Raw genomic sequence first — 15,637 nt, 5'->3', positions numbered from 1 at the left:
AGAATAAATAGTAATACAGCGCTGGAAGAGTTGGGGGAACCAACTGAAAATTAATTTCTTCATTCTGGCTATAATAATGATCCGATTCGTCAATCTTATAGATATAGTTATTCTCTAGGATACTGCGTTTATAGTTTTCTCGTATCTTCAAAATTGTTGCTACCACAGTTTTTCGTCCTTTGTGGGGTGCGAAGGAGGCAGCGCGAAATTTTGAAATACACTTGTAGCAGTGTTCATTATCACTTACATGAGTCTGAAAAAAACTAGGCGCTCATCGGCTATTGATGCTGATCAAGAAAATATATACATTATGGGGTCGAAAACGTTTCCTTCTCTGCGTTGCACACAAAAAATGGAAAAAATATCTGAAACAATCACTAAACATTCGTGGAATGGCACACCTTTTTATATTGGAAGTGGTATATAAATATTTGTTTGTTGAGAGATGATTGAGAATGATATAATCCAAAATTGCTTAAATTAAGTATCAAAACCGGATATCCAATATTCTTCATTGAAAAACTTGCAAACCAGAAAAGCTTTTTGAAGGTTTGTGTCTTAGATGATATTTAATCTATGCATGTGTCTTTAACCAAAAAAATGTATTAATATCCGTTGTCGTTCTTTCTTTAAAATATTACTTAAAGTGTTTAGAGCTGGAGTCTCCCCTTATGAGACCTTAGCAGCTAGAGAAACCTCGTAAATTGATAATATTTTATTTACTGCTTAATATTCATATGTTTATTAAGATTTGAATTTGGCATTATATCATTTGATATTATCAACGAACCACAAGAAAAAATATAAAGATGTACTTATACCTTATTCATTGGCTTTCACGCTGCTTAAAATTAGAGTTTCGAGAATAAAGATTATGTAATTAGTTGTATGGACAAAAATATGAACGTGTTTTTTACAACATTTGTACAATATCAGAAATGTTCTTGAAAGATTCCGTTGACTCTTACATATAGTAGCATGAATGTACATATGTATGTAAAAATGAACAAGGATTTATGCATGTATGTTGAAAATCAGTCAGTCAAATCAGAAGATCATTGAATAATTCCTGAAACGCATTTGGTCTCGGGAGCACGCACCCCCTAGTCAAGCTCAGCTTCCTTATAAAGCGTTTGCATTTCTCTCCCACGCATTAGAGGTCCAGCCTCACGCATGTCCTCGATCTCTACCTCTTTGAAGGATGTCTGACTGGTAGCCTCTCGAATGAGCAAAACCGGGTGATGATCCTCAGATGGGTGCTCGCTCGTTCGCGGCAACTGTAATACTGTTGACGTACCCATCGATGCCGAAGTGCTGAAATGAAGGGTTCATTTTGGTAATTTCGTGACCGATTTCGATGGGAAGGAAATGCTAATTCTTACTTGAGGGAGTAGGTCGAACGATATAGCGGCGGAGGAGTGTTCAATCCTAATGTAGCATAAGCTGCTGCGGCTGCTGCCGCCGCCGGATGCGCACTGGGATGATAGATGAATGCGTACTCGTTTAGCGATGTTAGATATGAAGGCGGCGGTTGCCGATGCTGGAACTCTGGATACAAATAGCTTCCGGGAAGAAGGCGGTTGTTGCAGTGTGGGCTGTTGCAGTTGCGACAGGTTTCCATTCGTCGAAAGCAGGGACAGTCATCAACGTCATCGGGAAGGCTCAGACGCCAAATGGCGCCCGATATCACCAACAGCGAGACCCCAATGCCGATCATTAAGAGAGCAGCACTTAGATACTGTGTCGAATGCTCTATCAGGCCCGTGCTGCCAAGCACTATGCCGCCAAGCGTGCATGCCACGCCACCAAGTGCAAATATCCCTATTACGAAAGGCAGCGAAGGACGTGCGAACCACTTTCGAAAACAGCTCACAGCCAGATTTCCCGAGGATACAGCTGCTCTAGACATGTTGATGTTTGTACTGCCCAAATTGTTGCTGGCTTCCACACTGCTACCGGCCAGCGGTACAGCCACTTCAAAGAGACTTCTGCAAAGAGCGAGTACACACATTAGTTTTATGTCAAGGAGCTCGAAATCTACCTGATGCGACCTAAATTTATCCAATCTAACTAGCCCTTGGCAGGTAGATAGCTGCCGGTCCTTCGCTACATAAGTGTATCTTTGTAACATCGATTCCTATTGTTAGTTTCTGAAATCCTACACGCACACACGTTCAACTTGATAACGTGCTGGGCATGGGCCCATATTGTTAAATCTGGCGCGTTGCACCTGTCTGCTGTCTGCTCCAAAACAGTTGTTTGGAAACTCAAATCTGCTGTAGACTCAAAAGGTTCCATTTTGCGTGTGATACTTACACATTTAGATTTTAGATTGCACGATGATGATTTACCCACATGTTGAATTTGTAAAAGGGAAGTATATGGATATGTACTCTGAAAATATGTACTCATATCTAAACGAACACTGAATTGAAAGGGGGAATAATTAGGCATATTATTCTCAGCTTAACTTGAGCCAAAAAATGACAATCAAGTTTAAAATTCGCAAAGAACAATGACGTTCAGAAGCAGGGATTTTATTTGTTGAGTAGCTATGCTCGCGATACCGAATCCTTACTCGGCGTTGGCTAAAGGAAAATTTTCATTCCTTTATTGTTTGTTGTAAATGGAACACTATCTCAGTAGATTTTTTAGAAATGTTAGCCCTTAGGATGTAGTGTGTATGTGCTGCCTACGTGCAATGGTTAAGGGGGCTACTGCAATTGCACACGTGTTGGCTACCGGAGGAAATGGTCGTAGCTTTGAATAAAAGAATATAGTCAAGGCATTGAATGCTTTATCAGAATAATGATGTGAACATACACACACACATATGTACATACTCGTATAGACATGTGCACATTAGCCAGCTGGTTACATTATCCAGCGTTGACCGACACAACCACAATGTGAAACTCGAACTGACTATTGATGAACTTCCGCGTCTCGCTTTTGGCGGTGTCAAATAACAACCACTAAGAATACCATAATGGTACATTTTGGAACTGAAGAAAAAGGAATCGGTTGATTCAAGCTTAATAATACATATACATAAATTAAATTGAATATTGAAATTGAAACAAAGTCTTTCGCATAAACTAGTTTTAGAGTACATTAGACACCCAGATGGTTGCAGTTTATCATGAATATAAATAAATTTAACTAATAGGATCGGATTTGATTCGGATTTGGCTTAGCCAGTTTTCTGTCTGCTTGAGTTACCTTCGCGGGTGATGCAGCTGATGATGCTGATGTAGATGGCCGAGTGCCACATTACCCATTCCCGGGCGCTGCTGACATTGATGATATTGATGGTATTCTAAAAAGTTGGCCGCGTCGGATCCTGTCCCTTGCACCGGATTGCCAGTTAAAAACGGCGATGAAATTACTGGGCCCGTCAACTGTGGGTTCGCTGGGACGGCACTGTTTCCATGGTGGCGGTCCAGAAAAATTGCTGTGTATTGTGGAGGATATCCTTCTGCCACAGACGGCACTGTGGGCGTGGGAGAGCCGAGTGCGTTAGTGGAGCACTTGATCTTGGCCTTGTCCGCCCTTAGCCGCATGCGCTTGCCTTGCCTGGGCTCTGAGTCGGACCGCGAACAGGCGCTCGTGTTAAGCATGTCCAGAGCCCGAGTTTGGAGCGATAAGGATGCTGCTGGAACGCACAGCGAAGTTGGGATCTGCAATTCACTGCAGGTGCTGGACTCTAGTATGTTGCTCTCTGAAGTGGTACGGTTCAATACGAATTGTTCAAATTCAGACTCTTCCTCTCGTTCTCTTTGTAGGGTTTCCAGAAGCGACGTATGCTCCTCAGACGATTCGTTCCCGTTAATGGTTGGACTAACGCTGTTAAGTGCGCTGGAGCTCGACAAAGATGTTGTAGCTCGATTGTTATAGACGCTATTGCTGCTCTGACTGTAGCTGATTACTATTTCCGGTACAACAAAGTGTGACTGATTGCCCAGGAACTGCAACTTTGCATTAGAGTGCTCACTCATTGAGCCCAGCATTGTGCCGTTTTCAAAAACAACTGTAGTTGATGGCGTAGATGTCGATGCCATCACAAAAATTGAAGATTGTCGAAACAGGAATTGGACAATAACTTATAAAGCCTTTCGCTTTTATTTCACTTTGGTCAGAATAATCCAAACTATGAAAAAGCTAATCAATTCCTTATTTTCAAAAATTTTCACTCAGCTCATTCAGAGAGCTCACACCACTCACTATTGATACCCCGATTCGCTACACGGGCAAATTAAACGCAAGAGTCTAGCCTCTTTCATATTATTCACCATCGAAAAGGCAGTTAAACTACTGCACGAACACCGCACGAACCATCTCGGTCCACGTTCCGATTGATTGTGGCCTGATTTGTATTTTGTATTTGGCCGTTTCTGTTGTGTCTACGGCTTCTTTTACTTCTGGTTTTTCAACTTCTCCTGCTTGCCGACGCACAGTGGGCGAAACGGTCAATCTATCTTACAAACACTAATATCGTCAAAAGTAAAAAAGATATCGTCCACCTGCTTTCTCCTATGTGAATTAAAATTATATTTTGTATGCATTTTTTTTTTTACTTTTAAATAAAACTACTAACAATATATAAAATATTAATCAGAATCATATTCTTTTTGGATCCAGATCCTAAAACAATTTTAAAATGTTTATTTCCTGGAATATAAATAAATATAAACATAAAGTAAACGTTTTGATAACGTAAAACTAAAAAAAATGTTCATAAAAAAAACGGTCTTTTACTATTTTATAATCAGATTGAAACCAATTAGCAACTGATAATAGTTTTAGACCAGCCAAGTCTATATATTTTTGGATAATATACAAAACAAAAATTAATTCGAAGGTCGAAAATTTCTATAAGCTAGAATGGCCGTTTCACCCACTGTGCGTTGACTTCATGGGCGTCGGTATTGTGCTTCAAATTTCCAACCACCAACATCACCACTACCACCGACATCGGCTTCTGCGCTGGTGACTTGAAATGGATGCATCTCACTGCAGCTGTACGAGTGTACATACATATGTACACAGATACACAGATACACCCTCATACTCACCCTCGCCACTGTACCCAGAGGAGGAAGATGAGTCTGCTCTCTCTCTCTCACTAGCCATTGCTTCCGGAGCAGATTTAGTGCTGCAGATGTTATAAAGGTCTTATAAGTAACATCAAAATAGATACGTCTGCGTAGTAATGCACAGAAAACAAAGACAACGAAAGAAATGTTTTATTCAAACAAAACCATGATTTGTTATCTTTCTTGACAACTTATGGCTCTACTGAACAAGATCATTTGTATCGAGAACAAATTCTAGGTAAAATTTTTCAATGTGTTTCTTGAGGGCCAATCTAACATCCCTGTCCTGTAGGTAAGTGAGAAAACACAACCCCGATGGGTTTTGTGAACTTATAAAGAGGCGAATTCGATTTTTGCAAGATGTTTGAAGCCCACATAAGGCTGTTCCAGAGAGTTAGGCAGACGTCCCGCACAAGTTTAAAGTTACACTTTGGCAAATGCTAGCAAATCTCAGTCAGAAATTAATTTTGGCGATTATTCTAGTTTTAGCTCCACAGGAAATAAAACTAGGAACTAATTTTTAAAAGTTGTTTAATATGCAGAGCATCCACACATTAAATTCAAATACATATGTACATACATACATATGTATGTACACATATGCATAAGTAGCAATACGAATAAATCACGAAATTTTGGTTATGTCTTTTAACGGTGAACTTCATATTCATGTATAGTAAATGCACATATATGTATATATTATACACCAAGTCAAAAATAGATATTCACTATGTTTGTTCCGTTCGCATTGGGATCGAAGGTTAATCTCAGAGTGGGAGTGGGAAATATAATATTTCTGGCCTAACACAACAACACAACCAACTGAAGTTTGTGCATATGGTTTGCTTGCCTCGAAAGCATTAAATTGATTTTTCATTCGCTTGTTTCTCGTTAACGTTTCTTTTTCTCTGGATATTGATATTCATTTGCCTCAAACCTTGATTAAACTATACACACCATATGTTGCAAATACAATATCCCATAGGTTTCAATAAAGTTTAAGATACTTGGATAATACTGAGTATTATAGATAACTCTCTCATAGGCTATGAATTGGTAAATGTAAGTCTGTACGCATATTCTATTGTCTTTAAAAAATTGGACCGCCTACTGTCCTTTATTGGTGTGATGGTAAAAGTATCAGCAATGCTGCTGCTGCAAGCATCATTACTCATCAGAAACATATAGTACATTTATGTATATATATATGTATGTATATACATACATACGTATGTCATAAGGACTTCGTCACAAAGGATTTCTTTACAGATCCATACCCCTAACGAGAGCTAGAGCTGTATTTATGTATGTATACTAATAAATATTGTCTGATAATTTTATGAACAGCCAAATGGGAGAATCGTTCCAGGCGATGCACAAAAGACCACAGATCGCATCAGTGCCAGCCTTTGAGATCCCAAAATGAGAAAGATAAAAGCCGATTTACGAAAAAGAAACATCTGCTTCAAACCATTCTAAAATTCTTTCCCAAAATTCAGGCGGCAGTGCAGCAGACAAACGACGCGACGCATAGAGGCGGCAAATGGTGAGGATGACGAGACGAATAGAACATAAAGGAAACAATAGGTAGAAGCAAACAAATGTGTGCCACAAAAAGAAGCATATAGAAATTGTATACGCCTGATTTAGTAGCCTGGCTGCCTTTACATAGGAAGCAAATTGAGGCTGTCAGACAGCGGATTGGACCGAGCTCATGCCGCTTTCTGCGTGTGTGGAGGTATCCAATTGTGTCTGGGTCTTTGAATCCTTCAGTCAGATCCTAGTTTTTTTAATTTTGGTGTTTATGTGTTTGCAGTGCAGAGCAGAGTATGCGAGTAAAAACTGCAAACGAGTTTCCGATACAGATGACGGGCGATACTAGATACAAGAGATTATCATCACAAAGACGCAATAAAAGCTTTAGATCAGGTTATTCACAAATGTCTTGTCCACTGAAAGTTTGTTCGGTAATTCTGTGAACGTATTATTAAACTGAGATACAATTGCCATTTTTATAGTCTGTCCTGCATACGATCCACTTTAATACTTGTTAAAGCTGCCTAAAATAATGGAGAAATTGACCCTTGTGCATCGGAAATCCATTGTGGGGAAAGTGCGAAGGCGAAACGGTTGCTTACCACATTCTAAAATTTGTAATATATCGACTTAAACTATAGGTCAATACACCAATAATAATTATATGTAATAATATAAGAAAATTGTAATATACAAATATGATATACACTTATAATAGTGTGATATCACAGGAGTCTGGATACAAACTTTGGTTGCTTTAGCTCTTATAGTCTCTAAGATCTAGGCGCTTCGAGACGGACAGACGGACAGAAAGACATGGCTCCATCGACTACGCCATTGATGCTGATCAATAATATATGTTCTTTATCGGGTCGGAAACGCTTCCTTCTGGTTGTTACACATATCCACCACAAAACTAATACGATTATATCCCTACACTCTCGAGCATTTAATTAAATAATTTTTATTTAAATAAGACCACCTGACAGCCTGAAATATTACAAATCTGACCCTTTCTTCCCTATACCTTAGTAAAATGGCTATATGTGCACTGCTTTAAATGGCGTTTTTTTTAAACACCTATTTTCAAAGAAGACGAGAATTTATAGTAGCTGAGCAAAAACATAAGAGATAAGAACTGCATATTCAAAACAAACAGGCAGCTATTACTTTTAAAGAAAAATTTAACACAAATTTTGCATATATATCGAATGTATGCAAGTCGAATGTTTTCCTTATTTCCTCTCACAAAAGCGATATAGATTTCAGCTACCCATAGTTTTGTTAGGATCATTTACATAAGCATGTACATACATACATACATAAGGTTTTCTGAACCATTAAGGGCAGGAAACGCTGCAATTGATTGCCTTCTAGAGTGAAATCCGATACCACAAGTCATGCCATGAGAAGGCGTTTTGGCAGGATGTGTGTACCGGCTGTCGGCAAGGAATGAGGATCTGTTGCATTCTGTGGCACGACAGATGTTAAAAGCATGCAGACTATAAGGAAGAGAGAAGATCAATTGGCTGCCACTCTATTGCCCATCTTGGTAGTTTAGAAGTGAGCGTTTGGCTTGACAGCTGAAAAGTGACGGCTATTATAATAGTATTATTATTATTAATATAATATTAATAATTATTTTTTCGACACAACAAAAACAACTCGGCTCGTTGTCAGTCATTATAGGTCTAAAATGAATGTTTCATGCCTGCTGTTTATCCCCTGGGCGTGTGTAACACGTGTCCGAGATTGGATAGATAGGCATCTTTCAAACACACTACAATGACCAGTAGAGAACAATACGCAGAGAAATATTAAAATATTCTTACTCTTATTCTTAGAGATATAATCTATAGCTGGCTGTGAGCAAGAACATTCTCTAAACTAAACATGACAATGGCAGTTGATCCGGCTAAATCCAAATCTGAAAAACTAATGCTGCTCGCTGTTGGGACCTTGCATGAAAATGACTGTACCAAAACTATTTGCCTTAATGATTGGCTTTTCTTTCTATTCGTTTTTCGTATTACAAACCAGTCGTCGCGACGGCTTGGATCATTTAAAATTTACTAGATTGGTGGTAGCGTCATTGGTGAGGACAGTTGCCTTTATTAGACTGCAAGCACTGTAATATTTCAACAAGTTTTATGTATTGATGGCAATGCCAATCCACCCCCATACTTTCAACCCCGCAATTTAGAGCCAATTTTTTTTTTCATTTCTTATTGACATTGTATACACAATCAAAATCCGACCCTTGAAGGTAGGAAAAATCTTCTTTACTTTGTTGAACAAAAACCAAATTGAATTTGACCAACAAAAATTGAGCGAAATTTATTATTAAGCCGAAGCGGTCTAATAAATCCAAACGAAAATAAATTGGCATGTATTTGGAGATGCGCTCACTGTTCTGGGGATGAATATAATTTTGTATGCATTAGCAATGTACATTTGATAAAATTCTTATCCTATACCTACAACAATTAACTTTATAGAAAGAACTTTTGACCATACCTACTACATACATATGTACATATATGACTAATAACAAATAAATAACAAATAACCCTCCGTTGGGCAGAGACAAACAGAGACATTACACTTTCGGCGATTCGGAGAATATTCGATTACACTAGTCAACACTAGAATTAGGCTGTGGCCCAAAATTTAGATTCTTATAGATTTCGGGCTTTACAAATTTTTAACGAATTATGGTTTTTTTTTATGGTGTAGTTTTTTTTAAAGAAGTATTTTTTGTCTATTTTTTCACTTTTGAGGTTTGGCTAACAAATTATAGCTCCACCGTTTCTCCATAGATTTTAATGAACAATACCTTAAACGACGACTAATTAATGCGTCTATCTAAAACTAAATGCATGCCAAGAAATATTTTTTTTTCAACTTTTCCCGAGTTTTTAAAGTCAAAATTTTGAAAAATAATACCGCAAAAAATGATGAAATTTTAATTTGAAAGCTGAATATCTTCCAGGCGTTAAGCTTCAGATACAAAGTTTCTGGATACGATTTATAGGTGCATTGGGCACCTTTTTAAAACTGCAAAGTTATATGCACCAGATGTAAGATACTTAAGTTATGTGAAAAAAAGCATTAATTTCAGGTAAAATTATGTTTGAGTTTTTTTTGGACAAACGGCTCCAAATTGACCGTTTATCCATAGATTCTGATGTGTCATAGCTTAAACGACGCCCAATTAATGCGTCTATCTAAAACCAAAAATGTTGGCGAAGAATTATTTTTTTTTCGACTTTTCCCGAGTTTTTAAAGTCAAAATTTTGGGAAAAATACCGCAATTATGAAATTGAAATTTTAAAGCTGAATATCTTCCAGGCCTTAAGCTGCAGATACAAAAGGTCTGGGTTGGATTTATAGCTGCGGTTGTCAGCTTTTCAGAACTGCAAAGTTCTATGCAACAAGATATAAGATACTAAAGTTATGTGAAAAATAGAAGCACTACCTCTGAAAAAAACCAAGAAAAAAAATACCAGATTTTAAAAATTCTTTAAAAAAAATGACACCATAAAAAAAATAATAAAGTACTACAAAAATTTTTAAATCCCGAAATCTATCAGAAAAAGTCATTTTGGTTCACAGCCTAAATCAAAAGTTAAATTTTGTCGAGTAGTGTTATTTATTAAGCATATTATTATACCCGTAATTAAAACGAGAAGGAACGTGTGAGTCGCTTCTGGGGACGCGACTCTACTTATACCCGTACTCAGTCAGCATATACATTTTAGAGCATATAATTTTTTAGAATTTTAGAATTAAGAAAAAAAATTTCACATTTTACATTTTTTTGCTACATCTGTTATCTATATATACATATACAATGTATATTCTACATTTAACATGTAGATTATACATGTTCCATTTAGATTCTACATCTCCTCCGCTAGGGGTTGCTCGCGCACTGAACGCGGCAGAGTGTGCGAGCGAGAAAGAGAATCAGTAGCATGTTACATGAAGGGGGTGACGGGGGAAGCAACTGAAAATGTATTTCTTCATTCTGGCTATAATTATGATCCGATCTGATTCAGATTCGGCAATCTGGTAGATATGGTCATTCTCTACGATACTGCGCTTTCAGTTTTATCGTATCTTTAAAAATGTGCCTGACACAGATTTTCGTCCTTTGTGTGGTCGGAAGGGAGCAGAGCGAAATTTTGAAATACACTTGTGGCAGTGTGATATCACATGAGTCTGGAAACCAAAAAAATGGTTGCCCTAGCTCTTATCGTCTCTGAGATCTAGGCGCTCAACAAGACGAACAGACAGACAGACAGACAGACGGACAGACAGACATGGCTATATCGACTCGGCTATTGATGGTGATCAAGACTATATATAATTTATGGGGTCGGAAACGTTTCCTTCTCTGCGTTAATATACCCCTTAACTATTTTTTGAGTACGGGTATAAAAAGAGTTAAGGGGTATATTAGATTTGTGGTAAAAGTGGATGTGTTTGGTTTCCAGACTCATGTGATATCACACTGCTACAAGTGTACTTCAAAATTTCGCCCCGCCTCCTTCCGCCCCCACAAAGGACGAAAATCTGTGGAGGCACATTTTTAGATCGTAACTCGGTATCGTAGAGAATACCCATATCTACCAGACTGCCGAATCTGAATCAGATCGGATCATAATTATAGCCAGAATGAAGAAATTAATTTTCAGTTGCTTCCCCTGCCCCCTCCTAACATCGACCAAGCAACTCATTTTCCTTCTCGCTCGCACACTCTGCCGCGTTCAGTACGCGAACAACCCCTAGCGGAGGGGATGTAGAATCTAAATGGTACATATATAATCTACATGTTAGATGTAAAATATACATTGTAGATGTAGATGTAGATAACAGATGTAGCAAACAAATTTAATATGTAAATTTTTTTTTTAATTTTAAAATTCTAAAAAATCATAAGCTCAAAAATGAATATACTGACTGAGTACGAGTATAAGTAGAGTCGCGTCCCCAGAAGCGACTCACACGTTCCTTCTCGTTTAAGCATATATTTTCGGTTCCTGACTCGAAAGAATGGCCAAATTCAAATGCATTTTTGAGAACAAATGTTTCATTAAATGTAATGAAATCCTAAGTGGATGCAAAGTCGTTGTAGAGAGAGATGGAGTCACATAAGATGAATTTCAGACTAAGTGGGAAGGCAGATCAGATCGATAGATATATATACATAGAGGAATGAGCGAAAAACGCTGCTGTTAATCTAGAGGACTCTACATTTGTCACGTCTTCCCTCACAGCAGGGGGTAGACTCAGTTTTCCACCCTGTCTTTAGTGAGTATGAGTCTCCCTTCAGATTGTTGGGCTGTTTTGTGAGTATGTACGACTGTCTGTACTCTATGAACCGATGAAAATGCACTTTTGTATGTAATAACCTTTTCTAAATATACAGAGACAGAGACTTGAACTTAATAGACGAACTATTCATTTTATTTTTATTGTTGCTACCCCATGGTATATCTTTATTTGTTTATAAGACTACCAAGTGGGAGTGGAGTTGTCTTTTTAATATTTGGTATATTTTATCAAAATACTCTCCTACCTTATAATAACTATTTTTTCTGAGTAGTGGGTGCAGACATATATTTTTTTTGTCCAACATATAGTTTTGCACAATGGTTGCAAAATTTAAACATTAGGCAGGTTGTGAAAAATAGTTTGCAAATGCAAATCATACGACCCGATCCGCACTGTTTCCGCATCATTTTCCTGCTCATCTTCTTCGGCCTCCTCCTGTACTGTTTCCTTAACGGCCATGTGCTGTGTCAGGCTGCCCTCGAGGGACGCTAACTGGGCTGCCTGATGCAGCAGATGCAGTTTTGCCTAACAGCGTGCTTATGGAGCTGAGGAAGTGAGGAAACTGATGCTTTTTGAGGCATATTTCGCACGCAAACTTATGTGTTTTGTGATTAAACGTTTCATGTGACCTGCGAGAGCTTGCAGCTACAAATTTCGTGTCGGATTACCGGCTGTATGGACGCACACCGGTGTGCGTGCGCATGTGAATGACTAGAGTGTCTGTTCTCTTGAAACATTTTAGACATTGCCTACAAAACAAATCAAATATGAATAAATTATTTAAATTATACGATATATATATATATATATATATATGTATACGATACCAGCAGACCCGCGCGCAATACATTTTAAATGCATTTAATATTTAGGAATTCATCGAAATTAAACAATGATAATCAAAAACGAGAAGGAACGTGTGAGTCGCTTCTGGGGACGCGACTCTACTTATACCCATTTTTGATTTTGATTTGATATTTTAGAATTTTACATTTTTTTGCTACATCTGTTATCTAAATCTACATGTATATTCTACATCTAACCTGTAGATTCTATATGTACCATTTAGATTCTACATCCCCTCCGCTAGGGGTTGCTCGCGCACTGAACGCGGCAGAGTGTGCGAGCGAGAAAGAGAATAAGTAGTGGTTCTCTATCTGAAGGAGGCGGCATTCTGGCTATAGTTATGATCCGATCTGATTCAGATTCGGCAGTCTGGTAGATATGGGTATTCTCTACGATACTTAGTTTTATCGTATCTTAAAAATTGTGCCTGCCACAGATTTTCGTTCTTTGCGGGGGCGGAATTAACGGGGCGAAATTTTGAAATACACTTGTAGCAGTGTGATATCACATGAGTCTGGAAACAAAATTTGGTTGCCCTAGCTCTTATAGTGTCTGAGAGCTAGGCACTCATCGAGACGGACAGACGGACAGAAGGAATGACGGACGAACAGACGGACATGGCTATATCGACTCAGCTATTGATGCTGATCAAGAATATATATACTTTATGGGGTCGGAAACGTTTCCATCTCTGCGTTGCACACATCCACTTTTACCACAAATACAATATACCCCTTAACTCTTTTTTGAGTACGGGTATAACAACAAATTTCGAGAAACCTATTTATAGAAAAATAAAAACTTTTGTATGGAAACAATGCCACATACTCTGGCTATCATTAAAAAACCGCATGCAATTTGGTGCACGCATTGCGGAGAAATGAAATGAAATAGACATTCAAACACACACATTTGGACAAAATTTAAGATATTTTTGATTAATTTTTAATTCTTGAAGAACCTATTATAGAAAAGAACAAATTTGTTTGTGCGAACTATGCCACCTTTTCTGGCTATCATTTAAAAAAACAGCATGCAATTTGGTGCACGCGTTGCGGAAATAGCCGCTTACACACAGATTTTGAAATAGTAGTGCCGAACCTCTCTACTTTCAAAACGTTTTTTGAGATATTTTTAGTCTTCCAAATTGAACACATGATATCTTGACGGAAAGCAGCATGCAATTTGGTGCATAGTATAGATATGCACTCACTCGCATTTTAAGTTTAGTTTCTTATTTTTGCCATTGTCTTTGTCAAACTTGTTTATGTTGTAGGTGTTGAACAGCAATCCGGCCGAAGCGTCTCGCAAATCCGCAAGGTGTTCTCCTTGGAAGAGTTTTATGATCTCTCTACTCATTTGTTTGGAGATTTCTTCCGAGAGTTCCAAATTGTTTTCCCAATAGAATTTAACTACAAATTCCACTATTTCTCCCCTCTCTTTGTTTTTCAACCTTATCGGCTGCGAGTCTCGGGTTTTCTCCAAAAACCCAGTTCCCTTTGAACTGGATCTAAGAAAACCCACCTTATTGTCCCATGCGAATCTTTTTACACTTACAGCCAAAAATATGCTAGGAATCTGACTCGGTTCTTATCAAATATTCAATAGGCTCACACGCCATTGCATACTTTGGGGCATAACTTGAAGGGAATTTCAAAATTATCAAAATTTTTTATATTTTATTTTTTGTTTTATTTTCTGAAAGTATGGATTTATACCAGTGGACGGCACGGCACAAATTCACATTTTTGCAGTGCGTTTGTGTGCCTATACAGCAGGCAAAACGGAACATTGTATTGGTGCCATCCACTGTAATAGCCTTTTCACACTGGGCGCGTTTCCTATCGATATCGGAATAGACGCAATGAAGCAGAAAAGGCGTTCCTGCACATTGGTAGACGTGCGTCTTGAATTTTGATTTGGGTGCTTGATGACAAGGAAAGTAAACAAATTTTGGGAAATGAACAGAATTATGCAAAACGACAAGAAAATGGACGAAAGATAATTGATTCTCGTATTTATTTATTATTTTCAGACATTTCTTCGTAGAGTTTGTGGGAGTTCTTCTTCAAACAATGAAAACCATAGACTTTCTTCTCCAGCAGTATCCTAATGGCCCCAGGGGTCACAAAAATGTCGTATGATAATAATAAAATCAGTTTCAAGTATTTTATTTAATGATTTTATGTATAGTTTTCCCTTTTTGCACAACCATACATTTTTAGCGCCAAAATTTGATTTTTGATTTTGCCACCACTAGGGCCTTATTCTTAACCTATGTAAAAAAAGACTGCGTCTACGGCAAGACGCAAAGAATGACGCAGCCCCAGTGTAAACAGTCTATAACACACGTGTACGTGAGCAGAAGCGTCTTTTCCAATACCCATTAGATGGGGCCGTTTATTCCTAACAAAATACTTAATTAATAACAAAGGAATTATTCAGAAAATATTAAGCTTAAATTGATCAAGATAATTTAATTACCGTTCCAAAAAAATATGTTAAATTAATTCTAAACTATTAAATGAAGTAAATTATCTCACTGATACTTTGCAGATTAGAAATATGTACATTTAAGATGTACATTTAATCAAATTGAAAACCTTTATGTTATAAAAGTTGATAATAATGTTATTGATTTCTTCATTTCTATTCAAGAACAGAATATTTGTGAACAATAAACCACGGCCTAAACATCAAGATGATATAAACTATGAAACTATGGTTCTATACGAATAAAAAAGATTAGTCAATGTATGTAAAACGAGAAGGAACGTGCGAGTCGCTTCTGGGGACGCGACTCTACTTATACCCGTACT

The 15,637-nt window shown here is 37.7% G+C and overlaps 1 protein-coding gene across 3 annotated transcripts; it reads right to left on the bottom strand.

The window, feature by feature from the left end:
- Positions 1 to 721: 721 nt before the first annotated feature.
- LOC111071377 lies at positions 722 to 4,349 on the bottom strand. Of its 3 annotated transcripts, none has more exons than XM_022362676.2 (3): positions 3,223 to 4,349; positions 1,383 to 1,988; positions 722 to 1,314 (listed from the first exon to the last, which is right to left on the bottom strand). In XM_022362676.2, the coding sequence occupies exons 1-3, from the start codon at positions 4,059 to 4,061 to the stop codon at positions 1,104 to 1,106; spliced, it is 1,656 nt and encodes a 551-aa protein (XP_022218368.2). In that variant the 5' UTR covers positions 4,062 to 4,349; the 3' UTR covers positions 722 to 1,103. The 3 variants fall into 3 exon arrangements, with proteins under 3 accessions (XP_022218368.2, XP_022218370.2, XP_022218369.2); XM_022362678.2 differs by lacking the exons at positions 722 to 1,314; positions 1,383 to 1,988 and adding exons at positions 2,533 to 2,760; positions 2,844 to 3,005 and having other exon boundaries at positions 3,223 to 4,348; XM_022362677.2 differs by lacking the exons at positions 722 to 1,314; positions 1,383 to 1,988 and adding an exon at positions 2,768 to 3,005 and having other exon boundaries at positions 3,223 to 4,348.
- Between the last annotated feature and the right edge of the window lie 11,288 nt (positions 4,350 to 15,637).

The sequence above is a fragment of the Drosophila obscura genome, unplaced genomic scaffold, assembly GCF_018151105.1.
Source record: "Drosophila obscura isolate BZ-5 IFL unplaced genomic scaffold, ASM1815110v1 contig_25, whole genome shotgun sequence".
NCBI lineage: Eukaryota > Metazoa > Arthropoda > Insecta > Diptera > Drosophilidae > Drosophila > Drosophila obscura.
The sequence above is the reverse complement of the archived record's forward strand: the minus strand, read 5'-3'. Positions and strand labels throughout refer to the sequence as shown.

Coding starts and splice junctions, on each gene's coding strand:
- LOC111071377 (XM_022362676.2), bottom strand. CDS start 4,061: ATGGCATCGACATCTACGCCATCAACTACAGTTGTTTTTGAAAACGGC. Junction 1,989..3,222: donor CAGCTGCATCACCCGCGAAG/GTAACTCAAGCA, acceptor CGCTCTTTGCAG/AAGTCTCTTTGAAGTGGCTG. Junction 1,315..1,382: donor CGTTCGACCTACTCCCTCAA/GTAAGAATTAGC, acceptor CCTTCATTTCAG/CACTTCGGCATCGATGGGTA.